This window comes from Pseudophryne corroboree, chromosome 6 (assembly GCF_028390025.1).
Source record: "Pseudophryne corroboree isolate aPseCor3 chromosome 6, aPseCor3.hap2, whole genome shotgun sequence".
Taxonomy (NCBI): domain Eukaryota; kingdom Metazoa; phylum Chordata; class Amphibia; order Anura; family Myobatrachidae; genus Pseudophryne; species Pseudophryne corroboree.
In genome coordinates, this window is record NC_086449.1 from 100,413,731 (window position 1) to 100,437,416 (window position 23,686).

At 45.8% G+C, this 23,686-nt stretch overlaps 1 protein-coding gene across 5 annotated transcripts in view; it reads right to left on the bottom strand.

Moving 5' to 3' along the window:
• NSD3 (nuclear receptor binding SET domain protein 3) overlaps window positions 1–23,686 on the bottom strand; it is a 300,258-nt gene that overhangs the window by 26,260 nt on the left and 250,312 nt on the right. For 4 of the 5 annotated variants that reach the window (XM_063931538.1, XM_063931537.1, XM_063931536.1 and 1 more), the window contains one exon: window positions 13,232–13,338. In XM_063931538.1, the coding sequence (XP_063787608.1) occupies window positions 13,232–13,338 (107 nt within the window). Of the gene's footprint in view, window positions 1–12,838; window positions 13,134–13,231; window positions 13,339–23,686 lie in introns of those variants that run through there. The other variant, XM_063931539.1, reaches the window with a different exon arrangement.

Genomic DNA, 23,686 nt, shown 5'->3' on the forward strand with positions numbered 1-23,686 from the left:
TAAAAAACCTAACAAAAATGCTTTCGTACAGGAAACTCAGGATAGCTCCTGAAATGCACCCAGCTCCTCTGGGCACAGTATCAAACTGAGGTCTGGAGGAGGGGCATAGAGGGAGGAGCCAGTGCACACCCAGAGTCAAAGTCTTTCTTAAAGTGCCCATGTCTCCTGCGGAGCCCGTCTATCCCCATGATCCTTACGGAGTCCCAGCATCCTCTAGGACGTTAGCGAAAATCCGATATCCAAAATACCTCTGGTCCTAAGCATTTTGGATAAGGGATACTCAACCTGTATATATATATATATATATGTAAAAAATATGAGTAAAGCGCCACATGTGGGGGAAAACAACACCTGAAATAGAATACACTTATATGTAAAAACACTCCCTTATGAGTAATAGGGTGTCAGCCGTCCCCTGAACAATTTTACAGCATTGGTGAGATGCTGTATAGGATTAGATAAGTATGGGTAGATAGGGGAATGGCGACCAACCGGTGTTTTTTTATACAAAAATATTTAGCGGACTAGTACTAAGAATGAAGGATTGGATTAAGGAAATGACTCCTTTTTATGTAAAAGAGAAATAACAATTTATTTTATCAATAAAAAATATATATTTTTTACACTTTGCTTTTCTAAAAGATACATACAAAACCGATTCCTCTACAGATATAAAAAATGTATAAAAACGGATTATATAGTAAAAAGCAGTTGTATAAAATATTTTAAGACATAAAATGGAAAGAGATAAAAAAATATTTTTAAAAAGATTTTTTGTAGTTAGTAAAAAGCAGCTTAACTTAGGGTGGAAGGTCATACAGGAAATCCAATTGGGATTTCCTGTATGACCTTCCACCCTAAGTTAAGCTGCTTTTTACTAACTACAAAAAATCTTTTTAAAAATATTTTTTTATCTCTTTCCATTTTATGTCTTAAAATATTTTATACAACTGCTTTTTACTATATAATCCGTTTTTATACATTTTTTATATCTGTAGAGGAATCGGTTTTGTATGTATCTTTTAGAAAAGCAAAGTGTAAAAAATATATATTTTTTATTGATAAAATAAATTGTTATTTCTCTTTTACATAAAAAGGAGTCATTTCCTTAATCCAATCCTTCATTCTTAGTACTAGTCCGCTAAATATTTTTGTATAAAAAAACACCGGTTGGTCGCCATTCCCCTATCTACCCATACTTATATATATATATATATAGATGTGTGTATGTTCCAGCATAACTCTGGAATGTCTGAAGCAATTTACACCAAACTTGGTACACATATGACTTACAATCTGGAAAAAAAATACTGTGGGGTAAGACACCCCTAGCACCCCTAGGGGTGGGAAGGGGCGACATGTAAAAATCCATAGTTTTCGGGGCCATGGAGATGAATAGTGACATTCGTGTCAAATTATGCTGGTGCTATAAACATCAAACTGACACGTATATAGCCCAGAGGCCCATTACATAGCCAGCACTGGGGGAACAGCTCCTGCATAGACTACACCCGGCTCGGGTGGTGAAACAATGACAGCAGTCGGCAGTGTGTGCAGGTGGGGATGGGGCAAGCCTGCTGCTGCTGATCCCACACTTACCCACGTCAACAGACTCTCAAGCATATCCACCCGGTCCAGAATCTCCACAGTTAACATCCTCCCTCCACTCCACTACTCGCTTTCCACCAACTTATCTGCAGCAGCGCGATGGGGCTCCGTCCCCAGTTACACAGCGGCAGCGAGGATAAATTGCATCAAGGTCGTTGCTCCTTGTGACCACCCCCCGGCACAGCCGCCACCACTATAACTGCTACTGTCACTGTACAGGCCACTGACACTAGGGGGCATGGTGGCACAGCTCCTGGGTAACGCAGATGTCTCCCCGCCGGTGTACCCGGCGCTGGTTGCTATGTCCAGCTTGGGGAAGGGGTGATCCTGGGAGGTACCTAGCAGCGGGCGTCCCCTCCGGGTGCTGCTGCCTTGCTGGGGGACGGGTGGTCTTAGTTTACCAGGAAGACCTTTAAAATGACAATTCTACGCACAGAAATACTTGAAATTCTGTAGCGAAGCACGGGTATTCAGCTAGTATTTTATATTGTACATATTGATCACAAAAGGTCTTTGTAAACAATATTTGCAGTTTTCCCTTCAGGGATTAACACAAAAAGATGCTTGAGGCTACTAACTCATGAGCAAGCCACGTAAAGCTGTCCATGGGAGAAGCAGCTGGTCATGAGACCTACGCCTGTAGCCCTGAGCATTTGTCCCTGTGACAGTACATCGATAAGCAATAATTCAAAGTAAAAAAAAAATATTTTTAAATGTAAATTACAGGTGTGGTATTGAAGGTCCACCACACTTAGGTCGACAGTGTCTAGGTCGACCACTACTGGTCGACAGGGATTCTAGGTAGACAGGGTCTCTAGGTCGACAGTCTAGGTTGAGAGGTCAAAAGGTCGACATGAGTTTATTAATCCTTTTTTTTTGGTGTCGTTTTTGCCGTACAGTGACCGGGAACACCAATTAATGCACCGCTTCACTCGCCATGCTTCGGGCAAGGTTCCCAATCATAGTCCATGTGGATCGTAAAGTATGAAAAAGTTCAAAAAAAGAAAAACAAAATGTGAAAAACTCATGTTGACCTTTTGTCATGTCGACCTAGAAACCCTGTCAACCTAGTTACTGTCGACCAACAGTGGTCGACCTAGACACTGGTGACCTAAAGGCCCATACACACTTGACGATGCACACATCGTTAACGACCGTCGTTAACGACTTCCCTTGAACTTCCCTTGAACAGCTGAGCAAACGACATGAGCATACACACTACCAACGACCAAAGACGAAAGACCAAAGACGAAAGACCATACACCATTCATCATTGAAGCATCCAAGCTGAACAGTTTATTAAAATAATGAGCTGGGAACAGGGCTGGTGAACAGTGGCTTGGTCGTTGGTCTTTCACACCATACACATTCAACGACGTCTCTGGTCGGTAACGACCATAGTGGAAATTGAGCATACATGCTCCACAGATAAGCGAGGGTCGTTAACGTCCCGCGGGGCCGCGCATCGGTGGTCGTCGGATGCATACACACTTGACGATATAATGAGCGACGTCGTTGATGATGGCTGAAATGAACGACGTCGTTCATTTTATCGTCAAGTGTGTATGGGCCTTTAGTCTTGTCAACCTAGAGACCAGACACGGTAAATTACAAAATCCTATTCAAGGGGAAATCAATCTCACAGTCCAGTCTAAATTCACTTCAGCCAAACAAATATCTTGTAGATCCCAAATCCGTTGCTACTTAACTACAGTAACACTGAAAGGTTGCAAGATACATGACCAGCGACTCTATGACATGTAGTATTTGTCTTGGTGCATCATCTACTGGATTAACATGTATACTGCAACTACATGAGCCAAGATAAGCTGCCTGATTAATGATTTATAGTTGGATTTTCCTGCAAAATAGATCTTGAGACATATATATCCATGTATTTATATATGCATACATATATATCTGTTAGATAGATATATTGCACAACCCGAATGCTATCTATCTTATATATATATATATATATATACACACACACACACACACACACACACATCTATCTATCTATATACACACACATACTACCGTTCAAAAAAGTTTGGGGGTCACCCAGACAATTTCGTTTTTTCCATGGAAACTCACTTTTATTTATCAAATGAGGTGCAAAATGATTAGAACATATAGTCAAGACATTGCCAAGGTTAGAAATATTGATTTTTATTTGAAATAATAATTTTGTCCTTCAAACTTTGCTTTCGTCAAAGAATGCTCCCTTTGCAGCAATTACAGCATTGCAGATCTTTGGCATTCTAGCTGTTAATTTGTTGAGGTAATCTGAAGAAATTTCACCCCAAGCTTCCTGAAGCACCTCCCACAAGTTGGTTGGGTTTGATGGGCACGTCTTGCGTACCATACGGTCAAGCTGCTCCCACAACAGCTCAATGGGGTTGAGATCTGGTGACTGCGCTGGCCACTCCATTACAGACAGAATACCAGCTGCCTGCTTCTTCCCTAAATATTTCTTGCATAATTTGGAGGCGTGCTTTGGGTCATTGTCCTGTTGTAGGAGGAAATTGGCTCTAATCAAGCGTTGTCTACAGGGTATGACATGGCGTTGCAAAATGATTCAAAATCCCTTTTACCTTGTACAATTCTCCCACTTTACCAGCACCAAAGCAACCGCAGACCATCACATTACCTCCACCATGCTTGACATATAGTGTCAGGCACTCTTCCAGCATATTTTCACTTGTTCTGCGTCTCACAAATGTTCTTCTGTGTGATCCTAACACCTTAAATTTTGATTTGTCTGTCCATAACACTTTTTTCCAATCTTCCTCTGTCCAATGTCTGAGTTCTTTTGCCCATATTAATCTTTTCCTTTTATTGGCCTGTCTCAGATATGTCTTTTTCTTTGCCACTATGCCAGAAGGCCAGCATCCCGGAGTCGCCTCTTCACTGTAGACATTGACACTGGGGTTTTGTGGGTACCATTTAATGAAGCTGCCAGTTGAGGACTTGTGAAGCATCCATTTCTCAAACTGGAGACCTCTAATGTACTTGTCTTCTTGCTCAGTTGTGCACCGGGGCCTCCCACTACTCTCTACTCTAGTTAGAGCCTGTTTGTGCTGTTCTCTGAAGGGAGTAGTACACACTGTTGTAGGAAATGTTCAGTTTCTTGGCAATTTCTCACATGGAATAGTCTTCATTTCTAAGAACAAGAATACACTTTCAAGTTTCATGAAAGTTCTCTTTTTCTTGCTATTTTGAGAGTATAATCAATAGTTTGGAGGATAGAAGGGAAAGGGGGGACATGACAGAAAATGTCAAATATACCAAAGATTTTTTTTTTTTTTAAATATTAATTTTTATTATATTGCGGGTAAACAAAGCAATTGGGATAGGGGTACAGAAAAGAAATGGGAGAGGGGGGGGGTACACACAACAGTCAGCATAATACAAAAAAACATAGAGCATTATACAAAACATTGTACGTAAAAGGAGCAATGCAAAAATAAACATGCCATCATAGGGATTAGATTAAGCTAGCATCGGATATACCTAAGCGTCTGGAGGGGGCGTGAGGTTTGGTGAACGGTTAAGCCAATAGGTGGACCACGGGAACCATCGGAGTAGTGGGGATGTAGAGGTAGAGGCATAGGCCACACCCGCAGTCTCGAATTCGTAGTGCGACTGAACGGCCATTTCTATTGCAGAGATATGTGGAGCCTCGGTGGAACGCCAAAGGCGAGCAATTGAAAGTTTTGTCGAGATAAGAATATGGCCGAGGATATAGCGATCTCCTGGCGTTAAATCACCATAGTATAGATGTAGGAGGGCCAGTCGTGGATGGGGGGAGATATGTTGGCCTAGCACTGAGTCTATAAGGTGGAAGACCGAAGTCCACAGGGGGGTAAGTACAGGGCAATCCCAGAAAACATGCATTAAAGTACCAACCATGCCACAATTCCTCCAACACATTTTAGATGTGGAGGATTGCATCGCATGGAGGCGGGAAGGGGTGAAATACAGGCGGTGAAGAAGTTTATAGGATAGTTCTATATGTGATATACATTTAGAAACTGTGTAGCATGATCTGTATATCGTTTCCCATTCCTCCTCTAAAATTGAGCATCGCAGATCAACTTCCCATTTTATTTGGGAGGGGGCTTTCTGTAGTTTTTGGGGATTATTGATGTAATTATACCATTTGGTAATTCCACCCATACCTTCCCCTGTTTCCAGGGACCTTTGAACAAATTTAGGCAAGGGGGGGATAGTGGGTGTCGAGACTCCATGGAGCCAATGTCTAAGCTGCAAATATTTATAAAATTCCCCATGTGGTAGAAGGAAAGTTTCTTGAATCTGGGCAAAAGAAAGAAGGGCACCATGCGCCATAATATCCTGTAAGGACCGGATTCCCTGTGATATCCAGCCATAGAATCTCAAATCAGGGATCAAGGAGGCTATTCCATTCAATGATATGGTCGTGGTAGGGAGAGTTATATCATTTCCACTTCGCACTATCTCTAGCCAAGCTTTCCTAGTGGATTGGACAGAGAGAGATTGATTGATTAAAACTGTGCCCTCAGATTTAGGGAGTAACAATACATCGGTCAGGGGTAGCGGGGCTATAAGACCTTGTTCAAGTTGTACCCATGATTTATACGTGGGTTGGATATACCATGCCCCTATTTGTGCCAGTCGGCAAGCCAGTTGGTATGAGCGTAGATCCGGATATGCCAGGCCCCCATCTCGTTTGGGCCGAGTCATTGTTTTCCTGGCTAACCTTGGTTTCTTGCCTTTCCAAACATAGGAATTAAATATTGCATTAAATTTGGCTAGAAGGGAGTTGGGTACGAGGAGGGGGATGGCCCGGAACAGGTACATAAGTCTGGGAAGGATGGTCATTTTTAACGCGGCTATTCTCCCCAGCCACGATACATGTTGCATCATCCAGTCCGAGACTAGAGTTGTGGATTTGCGCAAAAGAGGGGGGAAGTTAGCGGCTATCAGATCGTCTAGTTTCGCAGTGATATGGATTCCCAGATATGAGGCTTCTATCCTGCCATGAGTACGAGTAGGAGGCCTTCAGTTCGGACAAGAGGGGTAGTGTGAAATTAATAGGGAGGGCCTCTGTCTTAGTGTTGTTAAGTTTATAGTAGGATACTGCTGAGTATTCGGACAAGAGTGTGTGTAGCGCTCTCAGGGAGGAGGAAGGGCTAGTGAGCGTCAAAAGGACATCGTCTGCGAAAAGACATATCTTATAGGAATGTCCCGAAAATGCCACACCCTTAATCGAGGGCGAGGATCGAATTTTCTCAGCCAATGGCTCCATTGCCATAGCGAAGACTAATGGGGATAGGGTGCACCCTTGGCGAGTGCCGTTCGTAATGGGAAAAGAAGATGAGAGTAGTCCGTTCACACACACCCTTGCCGAGGGGAGAGAATATAAGGCCATAATGGATGAGAGAACTCTACCGGTGAGGCCGAACTTTCGTAGAACTGCCTGCAGGTATCCTCAGTGGAGGCGATCAAACGCCTTCTCCGCATCAAGCGAGAGCAATAGTAGGGGAGATTCTGATCTAGAGAAGGTGTCCAGCACATTTATCACTCGCCGAGTGTTGTCGGGGGATTGTCTGCCGGGAACGAAGCCCACCTGGTCACCGTGGATTGTAGAGGGAAGTAGAGGGTTAAGCCTGTTGGCTACTAACTTCGCATAGATTTTCAAATCGGTATTTAATAAAGCTATGGGGCGATAGTTGGGCATCATGGCTGAATTTTTCCCTGGTTTAGGAAAAGCCACTACGCGGGCTTCCAGCATCTCAACTGGAAAGTTCCCTATTGAGGAGGCGTGATTAAAAACTCCGTCCAGAATAGGGACCAGAGTGTCTTTGAAACATTTGTAGAAATTGTTTATAAACCCATCAGGGCCTGGGGCTTTGTCTAGTGGGAGTGAGTCTATAGCCTGGCTAATTTCCTTCTGCGACCATGGTTGGTTTAAGGTTTGCACAGTATCCAGGTCGAGGGAGGGAAGGTTGATCTCTTCCAGAAAGGCTGCTATATTAGCTGGTGTTGGTTGTGGGGTAGAGACATCGTCTTTTAGATTATAAAGGGTGGAGTAATAAGAGGCAAAGGAGTTAGCTATATCTGATGGGTCGGTTATCTTGATATTGTGTGAATTGATGATATATTTCACCCTTTCCTTAGCATTTTTCCCCCGCAATTTGCGAGCAAGCATTCTACCCGCCCTATCTCCTTGCATATAGAACTTCTGCCGCAGACGGAAAAGGTTTTTACGGACCTCCGTTAATTCTAATTTATTCAGCTCATCCCTGACCTGGGTCAGGTCTCGATATATTTTCTTATTAGAGGGGTTCAACTTAAGCAGAGCATCTAGGTCGTTAAGACGGGCTTCGAGTTCTACCTGTTTTTACCGGGAGGTCCTGCGTATATAAGCAGCCGCTTGAATTGACGCTCCTCTAATCAACGCCTTGAGGGCGCACCAATGCGTGAATACAGACGTTTCTGCTGGGGTGTTAGTTTCAACATATAGGGAGAGGGCCTGAGTTATAGACCGATGGGCGTCCGGGTTTAAAAGGAGATAGTCCCTAAGGCGCCATAAGGTAGGAGTGGGCCTCACTTGGCAGGGGTTCCACCGCACTGAGAGGGCAGAGTGATCAGACCACGATACTGGCAGGATAGAAGCCTTCGCAATCTGTTGGAGAGTCCACTTATCCGATATCACTAGATCGATCCTAGAGTGAGAGCCGTGGACTGGGGAGAAGAACGAATAGTCCCTACAAGTCGGGTTCTTAGCCCTCCAAACGTCATAAAGGTCATATTCATGCATTATATTTCTAAAGGCATGGGAGCTATCGCGTTGCGAATCTCCCTTGGGAGGGGGGCGGGCCTGGGATCTATCCACCGCAGGATCAAGGACCATGTTAAAGTCACCCAACAGTAGTAAAGCACCCGTGAGGTGCTTCTGAAGGACTGTGAAGAATTTCCTAAGGAAAGGTATTTGTTTAGTGTTGGGAGCATATAGCGTAACTATAGTGACCGGCCTATCTTCCAATTTGCCTGTCAGTATAAGGTACCTGCCTTCTTGGTCTGAGATCTGGCAATCTAGAGAGAAATCACAAGAATTTGAAAATAATATTGCCACTCCTGCTCTCTTTTTCGGGCCATTGGACATATAGCCCGAGGGGAATTTATTATCTCTGAGAGGGGGGTGACGAGAACATAAAGTGGGTCTCCTGCAAGGTTACTATATGTGCCTTACATTTTGCAAAGTGACGTAGGGCCAATCGTCGTTTATTCGGTGAATTCAGCCCCTTTACATTTAGTGATAGTACATTAACCATTAGGCATATCTGAGAACTGTGCTATTATCAGGATGCAAATAAAATTTATGTAGTAGGATCTGCTAGAGTGAGTGTGTGTTAAAACTTGGAGAGACGGGAAGAACAGGGAGGGTACAAGGAATAGTAAGAAGGGGACAGAGCGGGCACCACCGGGGTGCTAAATATGGTTGCCCAGTAAGGCAACACATGGGGTCGGGGCGAGGTGCGGGGAGTTATCTCCCCACCACTCCTAAAGCATTCAACCTAAAAATTTAAGTAAGTAACTGACCGCGAGGGTCTAAAAGGCCTATGCCTCCTCACGGGGAGCTCAACATATCACATAAATAACATCAAGAGGAGCAACAGCGTCCCGTTTAGCGGAGCTAAGTCAAGCATGGTCAATATGAATATAGTGAAAACATTACACAATACACATCCTAAGTTAAACTGGTGCCGCGTAAATGGATAGGGAAAACAAACTACTGTATGTTCCCCCGGGATAACATCCAGGAGGGCATAGCAGCGGCACAATGTGTCATAAAGATATGCAGGAAAAACAAAGTCATGCTTGACAATGGCATACAACCTGGTAGAGGAAATCAGTGTCTAATGTCCATTGTTTGCCTTCGACCACTCCTGCGTCAGCTTAAGAGCTGCCGGAGCCTTTTCAGATGTATCTTCTCTCCTCCAGGAGTCCAGTATTTTCAGACCCGCTTCTGGCGTGATTATCGCGTGCATAACGCCATTACGTCTTACCAACAATTAAGTCGGGAACCCCCACCGGTATAGGATATCAGCTTTCCTAAGCGCCGAAGTCACCGGGTAGAACGACCGTCTCAAGGCTAGGGTGGCTGCCGAAAGGTCTCCGTAGATTTGTACTTCTCCAAGGGTCTTGGCTGGCAGGTCCTGGCGCATAGCCGCCCGCAATATTTGTTCCTTGATATGGAAGTAATGCATCCGCATTAGAGTGTCTCTCGGAGCGTCCTTCGGGGCATTTCTAGCCTTCGGTAGGCGATGGATGCGGTCGATGAGAAAGTCTTCAATAGAGTTAGTTGGGAGAAGCGCCATGAAGAGGTCCGTCGCAAATTGGGTGAGCTCTGCGTTGGTGACGGTTTCTGGAATGCCTCGGAGTTTTATATTATTACGGCGTGACCTGTCCTCAAGGTCACATGTCTTCCGCCGTAGATCCGCGACTTCGGCCTGGAGCTCTTCAAGTTGGGTAATCACCTCATTATGTGACTTCACCACCTCCTCACACTTATTTTCGAGATGATCTGTGCGGTGGCCTATAGCGTCCACCGACTGTTGGCAACTTTGAAGCGCTGTCTTAACTTCCATCGAGATGTCATCTTTAAAGGAAGCCAGTAATTGTCGCATAGACCCTAGTGTGAGGGGTGCATCATCATCGAGTTGAGATAGTTTTGTTTGATTCACCCTAGGGGTCACGGATATGTCATCGCCACTCCGGAGTTGCTTAGGTGCGGAGTCCGGTATGACGGAATGTTTCTGGCTTTGGAAAGACTGGGATTGTTTAAAGAAGGCGACCTGGCGGGTTGGAGTCGGGTCTTTTTGGCGTTTGGGCGCCATAATCCCGTTGTGGAAATCCTCACCCTAATGTCGTATATACGTTAAATCGGACCCAGGAGGAGGAGGAGGAGAGAGAAGCCTATGTCGGCTCTATATGCATGCACCGGCAGTTTTACTTCTTCAGGAGTGGTGGGGAGTTCCACACATCGCGTTGGAGATCACATCAGAACGGCCCGGCAAGAGATGAGTCACCCCACGGCATCCGGTCGGCGGGCTTTAGCGGGGATGTATTATCCTTATACGTATGTCTAGCTTTCCCTTGTGCAGGTAAATTTGAGTATCAGGGAGTGAGCATGCACCGCGCCTACCTCATGTATAGATGCACGGAGAAGCTGGTGTATTTTGCAACGAAAGATGCTTGACAGAGGCAGAACTGCAGTATTGGCTATTTGCCAGTATTCAAAATGGCGCCTCTAGCTTCCTGTCACAGGCCTTTTATATCTTAGGGCCCTGGGTACCCTGTTAACGTTGGTGGTGTCAGTGGATGTGGGCCAAGGGCTCCGGGGTCCCCTTCTCCCCTCCACTCGTCTGGACTCTCAGCAGGGACCTCAGCTCTCTTCTGGGGAGGCTTACACAGATGCAGTCTGAGGCTCCAAGATGGCCGCCGGCCAGTGCACAGGTGAGAAAAGTGCACTTTTAATGTATAACCCCTGTGGTCTGGTGGCTGTTACCTCGTCCTGCGGGCGGCCAGGGGTCCTGGGCAGGCTGGGAAGCGATGTGGGGAGAGGCAGACGGAGCTCAAAATCGGGACGGCGGCTAACTCGAGGTCCCGGTCTCTGGAGCTCTAGTAGGCCTTAATTTCAAAAATGCTGCCGCGGCCTCCCGGCGGGTTCCCCTCGACCAGGGAGATGTTCACAGCCGTGGGTAAGGTCTGGCAGGGTATAGTCCAGTGCTGGGTACACTTAGTATTGTGGGTTTTAATTGTGCATATGCAGGAGCTCCTGCACAGCACGTCTTCCTCCAACAGCGTCCAAGCCACGCCCTTCAATATACCAAAGATTTTAACAAAGTTCAGGAGGGAAACATTCTACAAAGGAAGAGAAGTATTCAAACTCGAGTACATACACTGAAACTGGAGGTAGGCAGGTTCAGGGGAAATTTTAGGAAAAATTGCTTCACAGAAAGGGTAGTGGATAAGTGGACTAGCCTCCCATCAGAGGTGGTAGAGGCTAAGACTGTAGAGCAATTTAAACATGCTTGGCACAGGCATATGAATGTCCTCACAAAGGTTCAAAAAGGTTGAGATTACCTAAAGGATAAAAAAAGGGGCAGACTAGATGGGCCAAGTGGTTCTTATCTGCCGTCAAATTCTATGTTTGTATGAACCCACAAATGAGATGCTGCAGATACTCAACTTGGCTCAAAGGAAGGCCAGTTTTATAGCTTCTCTAATGAGCAAACGCGTTTTCAGCTGTGCTAACATAATTGCACAAGGGTTTTCTAATCATCCATTAGACTTCTACCGTGATTAGCAAACGCAATGTACCATTAGAACACTGGAGTGATGGTTGCTGGAAATGGTCCTCTATACACCTATGTAGATATTCCATTAAAAACAGACGTTTGCAGTGATTTATAGTGATTTACCACATTAACAATGTATAGAGTGTATTTCCAATTAATTTAATGTTATCTTCATTGAAAAAAAAAAAACAGTGCTTCTCTTTAAATAAAAAAAAAAAAGGAAATTTCTAAGCAACCCCAAACTTTTGAACGGTAGTGTGTGTGTGTGTGTGTGTGTGTGTGTGTGTGTGTGTATATATATATATATATATATACATCCATACATACTCATCCATACATATACACATCCATACGTATACACATACTGCATATTTACATACATATAGTCATTTTTGACTTAAGGAGCCTGTGCCAATTTCCAATAAACAGTGTTTTTGTCTCCATAGTTTATAAACAGTCCTAGAAGTATATTTATCACCATAAAATATTTATTACATAGTCATTTTTGGCTTGAGGAGCCTGCACACTGAACGCGCTCAGTGTCAAGTGTCTGATTTTCCCTTATTGCTCCTCTCCCTGATGTTACATTGAGATAAAACATACCTCAGTTTATTTCTAGGTGACTAAGCTATACAATAATGAAAATGCAATCTAAATTGATCCTGCAGTTTTTGCATGATGCCAGAACCCCCCCCCCCCCCCCCCCACACACACACAGAAAAAAAATTGTTTTTCTTGGCCTCCATGGTTCATACACAGTCCCAAGGAGTATATTTCTATAAAAAAAAAAAAATTCTATGTACAGACACAACCATTACAACTTTATTATAAGTATAGCAAAGTCAATTTTAAATGAGCTAGCTGGCTCCATATCTCATATCAAGATCTCCTATGGGAGCCACGTCATAAGTAAACAGTTCGTCCCTTTTCTTTCTACTGGAGCATTAGCCACATAATGCAGACAACCACTGCTTTCTACTGCAAACACAAGGATGTTCTCCTTGGCTTTATACTGTTCATTCAGTGTGTCATTTGATGGAGCTTCATCTTGCCTCGTCTCGTTTTCTCAAGGACGGGGCTCAGTTCTGGAGTCCGCTGTCCGTCTCTGCCACTCTGCTGACACTGATCTTAATATCACATGTATTCACAGCTTCTTTACCTTCTTGTACAGTGCTGTGTAGTGTATTGATATGCACAAATATCAGATGATAATTAATGGCAATTATAGCTGCTTGATTAAGTAGGAACATGAAAGCAACTTGTTCACTTACTTTTGGTCGTACTCCCAAGAAACCACTGCAGTTATCTGCTCCACAATGACACTCCGTCCGACCATTCCCCAAACAGTCAAGATTATAGTTAAATGTTAACTCGGTGCCTAAAACCATGAATTGGTAGCATAATTGTTATTACATATTGGATAAACAAAACAACCATCAGTCAACAGTGGCATTCCAGGAACATTCTGGGAACTGCAGGATGGCAGACGTGAGACCCCCTTTGTGAGATTTGATTAAAAATAAGAATGGGATGTTGTGTGCCCTTCCAGTTGCTTTAAATAGTCAAAGAATTTAAAAAGTTATTTCATAAAGGCTTTCGTTTCAGCTAAAACTAGAAGGTTCATTAGGGCTCTAACTCACGGAGGGACAATTTCATACTTGCTTACAAGATCACGTCTCTCTCCTCACCAGTCACACACATTATGTTTCCCTAAGCTAGTCACACATGTGGCATCCCACTCAGTCAAAGACCAATGAATGGCCAAATGGAACCAGGTTTGAATGTTTGGCGATTCGACACAAGAGGTGAGCGGCAAGATCACTTCCACCATTGCTGGGTCCAGCTAGAGTAGTCAGAAGGCAGCAGAATATACCAACAGGCATAATAGTCCTTACAGTCTTGGTTTGTGATTTTACAGACTCGCATGTTACAATATCTATCCAGCAGCCAAATGGCCAGTACGCCCAGCATTATCACAGCTGGTTTGCCCAATATCTGTCAAAATTCTACTATATTATTTTCAATTTCCCTCCATCGTCTCCCATTCTCTCTTATTTTTGTCTCATGAGTCTGTCTCCACAATAACTCTACTTTATCCCATTGATCACCTGCCATTTATTCTCATTTATGCCTCAGCTATTCTACCTACCTTGCTCCAGCGCTGCAGGATCCTACTCTACTGGTCTGTCCCGTTACTAAGGAGGGGAGCCTTTGGATGTGGGGAAGGTATGCATTACAGATCAGTTCTGACCTGTCGAGGAACTGACTCCACAAGGCCCCCTATGGTGTCTTGTGGTATATGGCACAAAGACGTTGGCAGCAAATCATTTAAAGCCTGTTAGCTGCGAGGTGGGTCCTCCATTACTCGGATATGTTTTACTAGCACATCCCACAGATGCTCGATCGACTGTAGAATTGGGGAATTTGGAGGACAAGTCAACGCCTCATACCCTAAGTAATGCCTCTCAAACCACTCCTGAACAACATTTGCAGTGTGACAGGACGTATTATCCTGCTTGTAGGGGTGTACTTGGTCTGCAACAGTGGTTTAGGTAGGTGGTACATGCTAAAGTAACTACCACATGGTTGCCTGGTTCCAAGGTTTCCCAGCAGACAATTGCCTCGCCGGCTTGCTTTCTTCCCATAGTACATCATGGCGCCATTTTTTCCTCAGAACAACAAACACGACTGTTCACATGATGTAAAATAAAACGTAATTCATCAGACAAGGCCACCTGCTTCCATTGCTCCATGGCCAAAATCTGATGCTTATAAGTGCATTGTTGGGGCTTTCATTGGTGGATAGGGCCCAGCATGGGCACAATGACTGATCTATGTAGTCCCATACACAGCAAGCTGCAATACACTGTGTGTTCCGACACCATTCTTTCTATCACAGCCAGCAATAATTTGTTCAGCAATTTGTGTTACACACAGCAATGAGCCTTGAGTACCCATGACCTTGTTGCCACTTCACTGGACCACTTTTGGTAGGTACTAATTACTGCATACAAGTAACACCTCATAAGATCTGCCATTTTGGAGATGCTCCTACCTAGTCATCTAGCCATCACAGTGTGGCCCTTGTCAAAGTCACACAGATCCTTACAATTGCCCATTTTTCCTGCTTCCAACATATCAACTTCAAAAACTGACTGTTCCCCTGCTGCTCAATATAATCCCACCCCTTGACAGGTGCCATTGTTACAAGATAATCAATGTTATTAACTTTGCCTGTTAACAGCTTTAATGTTATGGCTGATTGGTATGTATAGGTCCCTTGGTTTTACTGCAGCCACCTCATGTAGAAACATAGGGGTATATACAATTGCGGTCGAATTCCCGAAAATGTCGAAAAACGGGACATTTTCGCCCCCCAAATTTTTTTCGACAATGCAATACAGTACTTTTCGCCAAAAAAACGGCTATTCCAAATTCGACTTTTTGAAATTCGACATTTGTCAAATTCAACATTTCTGCAATGGTACAAATGCGGCATTTCGACAAAAGTATATTCAATTGAAGTTTGTAAATTCGACAACAGTGCTTTTAGACAGTAAATTCGTCATTTTCAATCCGCCACACTTTGCTGGCGGAATCTAATAAAATTTTTTAAAAACATGTATTTTTTTGTGTTTTTTTATTGGTAATAGCATATCTATTTATATTAGAAGGGATTAGGTACTTGGTTTGTCTATATAGGAGGCACAAGTATTATTTATATATTTGTAAAAATATATATATATATTTTTTTTAATGGAATGGTGTAAAAATCAGGAAAAAAAATGCGTGGGGTCCCCCCTCCTAAGCATAACCAGCCTCGGGCTCTTTGAGCCGGTCCTGGTTGCCAAAATATGGGGAAAAAAATGACATGGGATCCCCCGTATTTTAACAACCAGCACCGGGCTCTGCGCCTGGTCCTGGTGCAAAAAATACGGGGGACAAAAAGAGTAGGGGTCCCCCGTATTTTTTGTACCAGCACCGGGCTCCACTAGCTGGACAGATAATGCCACAGCCGGGGGTCACTTTTATACAGCGCCCTGCGGCCGTGGCATTACACACCCAACTAGTCACCCCTGGCCGGGGTACCCTGGAGGAGTGGGGACCCCTTCAATCAAGTGGTCGTCGTCCCCCAGCCACCCAAGGGCCAGGGGAGAAGCCCGAGGCTGTCCCCCCCATCCAAGGGCTGCGGATGGGGGGCTGATAGCCATGTGTAAAAATGAGCGAATATTGGGGTTTTTTTTTTTGCAGAAGAACTACAAGTCCCAGCAAGCCTCCCCCGGAAGCCGGTATTCGGAGAACCACAAGTACCAGCATGCGCGCGCGGGGGGGGCGCGCTGGTACCTGTAGTTCTACTGCAAAAAAAATACCCAAATAAAAACAGGACACAGACACCGTTAAAGTATAACTTTATTACATACATGCCGACACACTTACCTATGTTGACACGCCGACTCTGGCCTCGTCTCCAATGTCGACGTCCGGGGTACCTGAAAATAAAATTATACTCACCTGATCCAGTGTCCAGTTCTTTTATTATAATCCACGTACTTGGCAAAACAAAAAAACGCATTTACCCGAACCAGACGGATTGAAAGGGGTCCCATGTTTACACATGGGACCCCTTTCCCCGAATGCAGAGACCCCCCGTGACTCCTGTCACAGAAAGGTCCCTTCAGCCAATCAGGAAGCGCCACTTCGTGGCACTCTCCTGATTGGCTTTGCGCGTCTGAGCTGGCAGACAGCGCATCGCACAGCTCCCTCCGTTAGTTTCAATGTTGGGAACTTTGCGGTCAGCGGTGGGGTTACCCGCGGTCAGCCGACCGCAAAGTTCCCAACATTGAAGATAATGGAGGGAGCTGTGCGATGCACGTCTGACAGCTCCGACGCGCATACAGCCAATCAGGAGAGTGCCACAAAGTGGCGCTTCCTGATTGGCTGAAGGGACCTTTCTGTGACAGGAGTCACGGGTGGTCTCTGCATTCGGGAAAAGGGGTCCCATGTGTAAACATGGGACCCCTATCAGTCCGTCTGGTTCGGGTAAATGCGTTTTTTTGTTTTGCCAAGTACGTGGATTATAATAAAAGAACTGGACACTGGATCAGGCGAGTATAATTTTATTTTCTGGTACCCCGGACGTCGACATTGGAGACGAGGCCAGAGTCAGCGTGTCAACATAGGTAAGTGTGTCGGCATGTATGTAATAAAGTTATACTTTCACGGTGTCTGTGTCCTGTTTTTATTTGGGTATTTTTTTGGCAGTAGAACTACAGGTACTAGCGGGCCTGTTTCCCACCGCATGCTGGTACTTGTGGTTCTCAAAGTACCGGCTTGCGGGGGAGGCTTGCTGGGACTTATAGATCTTCTGCAAAAAAACAATATTCTTACATTTTCAACAAGGCTATCAGCCCCCCATCCGCAGCCCTTGGATTGGGGGGGGGGAGACAGCCTTGGGCTTCACCCCTGGCCCTTGGGTGGCTGGGGGGGGACCCCTTGATTGAAGGGGTCCCCACTCCTCCAGGGTACCCCGGCCAGGGGTGACTAGTTGGGTATTTAATGCCACGGCCGCAGGGCGCTGTATAAAAGTGACCCCCGGCTGTGGCATTATCTGTCCAGCTAGTGGAGCCCGGTGCTGGTACAAAAAAATAAGAATTTACTTACCGATAATTCTATTTCTCGGAGTCCGTAGTGGATGCTGGGGTTCCTGAAAGGACCATGGGGAATAGCGGCTCCGCAGGAGACAGGGCACAAAAAGTAAAGCTTTAGGATCAGGTGGTGTGCACTGGCTCCTCCCCCTATGACCCTCCTCCAAGCCTCAGTTAGGTACTGTGCCCGGACGAGCGTACACAATAAGGAAGGATTTATGAATCCCGGGTAAGACTCATACCAGCCACACCAATCACACTGTACAACCTGTGATCTGAACCCAGTTAACAGTATGATAACAGCGGAGCCTCTGAAAAGATGGCTCACAACAATAATAACCCGATTTTTGTAACTATGTACAAGTAATGCAGATAATCCGCACTTGGGATGGGCGCCCAGCATCCACTACGGACTCCGAGAAATAGAATTATCGGTAAGTAAATTCTTATTTTCTCTATCGTCCTAGTGGATGCTGGGGTTCCTGAAAGGACCATGGGGATTATACCAAAGCTCCCAAACGGGCGGGAGAGTGCGGATGACTCTGCAGCACCGAATGAGAGAACTCCAGGTCCTCCTTAGCCAGGGTATCAAATTTGTAGGATTTTACAAACGTGTTTGCCCCTGACTAAATAGCCACTCGGCAAAGTTGTAAAGCCGAGACCCCTCGGGCAGCCGCCCAAGATGAGCCCACCTTCCTTGTGGAATGGGCATTTACATATTTTGGCTGTGGCAGGCCTGCCACAGAATGTGCAAGCTGAATTGTATTACACATCCAACTAGCAAAAGTCTGCTTAAAAGCAAGAGCACCCAGTTTGTTGGGTGCATACAGGATAACAGCAAGTCAGTTTTCCTGACTCCAGCCGTCCTGGAACCTATATTTTTAGGGCCCTGACCACATCTAGCAACTTGGAGTCCTCCAAGTCCCTAGTAGGCGCAAGACACCACAATAAGCTGGTTCAGGTGAAACACTGACACCACCTTAGGGAGAGAACTGGGGACGAGTCCGCAGCTCTGCCCTGTCCGAATGGACAAACAGATATGGGCTTTTTTGAGAAAAAAACCACCAATTTGACACTCGCCTGGTCCAGGCCAGGTCCAAGAGCATGTTCACTTTTCATGTGAGATGCTTCAAATCCACAGATTTGACTGGTTTTAAACCAATGTGTTTTGAGGAATCCCAGAACTACGTTGAGATCCCACAGTGCCACTGGAGGCACAAAAGGGGGTTGTATATGCAATACTCCCTTGACAAACTTCTGGACTTCAGGAACTGAAGCCAATTCTTTCTGGAAGAAAAATCGACAGGGCCGAAATTTGAAACTTAATGGACCCCAATTTGAGGCCCATAGACACTCCTGTTTGCAAGAAATGCAGGAATCGACCGAGTTGAAATTTCTTCGTGGGGCCTTCCTGGCCTCACACCACGCAACATATTTTCGCCACATGTGGTGATAATGTTGTGCGGTCACCTCCTTTCTGGCTTTGACCAGGGTAGGAATGACCTCTTCCTGAATGCCTTTTCCCTTAGGATCCGGCGTTCCACCGCCATGTCGTCAAACGCAGCTGCGGTAAGTCTTGGAACAGACATGGTACTTGCTGAACCAAGTCCCTTCTTAGCGGCAGAGGCCATAAGTCCTCTGTGAGCATCTCTTGAAGTTCCGGGTACCAAGTCCTTCTTGGCCAATCCGGAGCCAGGAGTATAGTTCTTACTCCTCTACGTCTTATAATTCTCAGTACCTTAGGTATGAAAAGCAGAGGATGGAACACATACACCGACTGGTACACCCACGGTGTTACCAGAACGTCCACAGCTATTGCCTGAGGGTCTCTTAACCTGGCGCAATACCTGTCCCGTTTTTTGTTCAGACGGGACGCCATCATGTCCACCTTTGGTAATTCCCAACGGTTTACAATTATGTGGAAAACTTCCCCATGAAGTTCCCACTCTGCCGGGTGGAGGTCGTGCCTACTGAGGAAGTCTGCTTCCCAGTTTCCATTCCCGGAATGAAACACTGCTGACAGTGCTATCACATGATTTTCCGCCCAGCGAAAAGTCCTTGCAGTTTTTGCCACTGCCCTCCTGCTTCTTGTGCCGCCCTGTCTATTTACGTGGGCGACTGCCGTGATGTTTTATCCCACTGGATCAATACCGGCTGACCTTGAAGCAGAGGTCTTGCTAAGCTTAGAGCATTATAAATTTACCCTTAGCTATATTTATGTGGAGAAAAATCTCCAGACTTGATCACACTCCCTGGAAATTTTTTCCTTGTGTGACTGCTCCCCAGCCTCTCGGGCTGGCCTCCGTGGTCACCAACATCCAAAACTGAATGCCGAATCTGCGGCCCTCTAGAAGATGAGCACTCTGTAACCACCACAGGAGAGACACCCTTGTCCTTGGATATAGGGTTATCCGCTGATGCATCTGAAGATGCGATCCGGACCATTTGTCCAGCAGATCCCACTGAAAAGTTCTTGCATGAAATCTGCCGACTGGAATTGCTTCGAAGGAAGTCACCATTTTTTTTACCATGGCCCTTGTGCAATGATGCACTGATTTTAGGAGGTTCCTGACTAGCTCGGATAACTCCCTGGCTTTCTCTTCCGGGAGAAACACCTTTTTCTGGACTGTGTCCAGAATCATCCCTAAGCACAGGAGACTTGTTGTCGGGATCAGCTGCGATTTTGGAATATTTAGAATCCACCCCTGCTGTTGTAACAGTATCCGAGATAGTGCTACTCCGACCTCCAACTGTTCCCTGGACTTTGCCCTTATCAGGAGATCGTCCAAGTAAGGGATAATTAAGACGCCTTTTCTTCGAAGAAGAACCATCATTTCGGCCATTACCTTGGTAAAGACCCGGGGTGCCGTAGACAATCCAAACGGCAGCGTCTGAAACTGATAGTGACAGTTCTGTACCACGAACCTAAGGTACCCTTAGTGATAAGGGCAAATTTGGGACATGGAGGTAAGCATCCCTGATGTCTCGGGACACCAGATAGTCCCCTTCTTCCCGGTTCGTTATCACTGCTCTGAGTGACTCCATCTTGATTTGAACCTTTGTAAGTGTTCAAATTTTTTTAGATTTAGAATAGGTCTCACCTAGCCTTCTGGCTTCAGTACCACAATATAGTGTGGAATAATACCCCCTTTTCTTGTAGGAGGGGTAATTTAATTATCACCTGCTGGGAATACAGCTCGTGAATTTTTTCCCATACTGCCTCCTTGTCGGAGGGAGACCTTGGTAAAGCAGACTTCAGGAGCCTGCGCAGGGGAAACGTCTCGACATTCCAAACTGTACCCCTGGGATACTACTTGTAGGATCCAGGGGTCCTGTACGGTCTCAGCGTCATGCTGAGAGCTTGTCAGAAGCGGTGGAACGCTTCTGTTCCTGGGAATGGGCTGCCTGCTGCAGTCTTCTTCCCTTTCCTCTATCCCTGGGCAGATATGACTCTTATAGGGACGAAAGGACTGAAGCTGAAAAGACGGTGTCTTTTTCTGCAGAGATGTGACTTAGGGTAAAAACGGTGGATTTTCCAGCAGTTGCCGTGGCCACCAGGTCCGATGGACCGACCCCAAATAACTCCTCTTCCTTTATACGGCAATACACCTTTGTGCCGTTTGGAATCTGCATCACCTGACCACTGTCGTGTCCATAAACATCTTCTGGCAGATATGGACATCGCACTTACTCTTGATGCCAGAGTGCAAATATCCCTCTGTGCATCTCGCATATATAGAAATACATCCTTTAAATGCTCTATAGTCAATAAAATACTGTCCCTGTCAAGGGTATCAATATTTTTAGTCAGGGAATCCGACCAAGCCACCCCAGCTCTGCACATCCAGGCTGAGGCGATCGCTGGTCGCAGTATAACACCAGTATGTGTGTATATACTTTTTATGATATTTTTCCAGCCTCCTGTCAGCTGGCTCCTTGAGGACGGCCCTATCTATAGACGGTACCGCCACTTGTTCTGATAAGCGTGTGAGCGCCTTATCCACCCTAAGGGGTGTTTCCCAACGCGCCCTAACTTCTGGCGGGAAAGGGTATACCGCCCATATTTTCTATCGGGGGGAACCCACGCATCATCACACACTTCATTTAATTTATCTGATTCAGGAAAAACTACGGTAGTTTTTTCACATCCCACATAATACCCTCTTTTGTGGTACTTGTAGTATCAGAAATATGTAACACCTCCTTCATTGCCCTTAACGTGTGGCCCTAATAAGGAATACGTTTGTTTATTCACCGTCGACACTGGATTCAGTGTCCCTGTCTGTGTCGACCGACTAAAGTAAACGGGCGTTTTAAAAACCCCTGACGGTGTTTTTGAGACGTCTGGACCGGTACTAATTGTTTGTCGGCCGTCTCATGTCGTCAACCGACCTTGGCGCGTGTTGACATTATCACGTAATTCCCTAAATAAGCCATCCATTCCGGTGTCGACTCCCTAGAGAGTGACATCACCATTACAGGCAATTGCTCCGCCTCCTCACCAACATCGTCCTCATACATGTCGACACACACGTACCGACACACAGCACACACACAGGGAATGCTCTGATAGAGGACAGGACCTACTAGCCCTTTGGAGAGACAGAGGGAGAGTTTGCCAGCACACACCAAAAACGCTATAATTATATAGGGACAACCTTATATAAGTGTTTTCCCTTATAGCATCTTTTTTATATATTTCTAACGCCAAATTAGTGCCCCCCCTCTCTGTTTTAACCCTGTTTCTGTAGTGCAGTGCAGGGGAGAGCCTGGGAGCCTTCCCTCCAGCCTTTCTGTGAGGGAAAATGGCGCTGTGTGCTGAGGAGATAGGCCCCGCCCCTTTTTCGGCGGCCTCGTCTCCCGCTCTTAACGGATTCTGGCAGGGGTTAAATATCTCCATATAGCCCCCGGAGGCTATATGTGAGGTATTTTTAGCCAAAAAAGGTTTTCATTTGCCTCCCAGGGCGCCCCCCTCCCAGCGCCCTGCACCCTCAGTGACTGCCGTGTGAAGTGTGCTGAGAGGAAAATGGCGCACAGCTGCAGTGCTGTGCGCTACCTTAAGAAGACTGAGGAGTCTTCTGCCGCCGATTCTGGACCTCTTCTCGTTTCAGCATCTGCAAGGGGGCCGGCGGCGAGGCTCCGGTGACCATCCAGGCTGTACCTGTGATCGTCCCTCTGGAGCGAATGTCCAGTAGCCAAGAAGCCAATCCATCCTGCACACAGGTGAGTTCACTTCTTCTCCCCTAAGTCCCTCGTTGCAGTGATCCTGTTGCCAGCAGGACTCACTGTAAAATAAAAAACCTAAGCTAAACTTTTCTAAGCAGCTCTTTAGGAGAGCCACCTAGATTGCACCCTTCTCGGCCGGGCACAAAAATCTAACTGAGGCTTGGAGGAGGGTCATAGGGGGAGGAGCCAGTGCACACCACCTGATCCTAAAGCTTTACTTTTTGTGCCCTGTCTCCTGCGGAGCCGCTATTCCCCATGGTCCTTTCAGGAACCCCAGCATCAACTAGGACGATAGAGAAATACAGGAGACCCCTACTCTTTTTGTCCCCCGTATTTTTTGCACCAGGACCAGGCACAGAGCCCGGTGCTGGTTATTAAAATACGGGGGATCCCCTGTCATTTCCCCCCCCGTATTTTGGCAACCAGGACCGGCTCAAAGAGCCCGAGGCTGGTTATGCTTAGGAGGGGGGACCCCACGCAATTTTTTTTCGGGTTTTTCCCCGTTTTTTTTACATTTTTAAAAATCGGATCAAAATCCGTCAAATCGGCCGTTTTTCGACAGCGGGACTGTCGAATTCGTTTTTTATTGAATATGTCGAATTCCGGCACCTTCCTGCCGGAATTCGATGGTCGAATTGTGTCGAATTTAAAAACGGTCGAATTCCACCCGGAATTCGACCGCAATTGCATATACCCCATAGAATATGACGCCAGAAAAGAACCACATGGCCCATCTAGTCTGCCCCTCTTTTAGCATATTTTTACCTCAAACCTTATATGATCCTTATCTCTTTGTAAGGATATCCTTATGTCTATCCTATGCCTGTTTTAGCTGCTCTACTTGTGTGAGCCTCT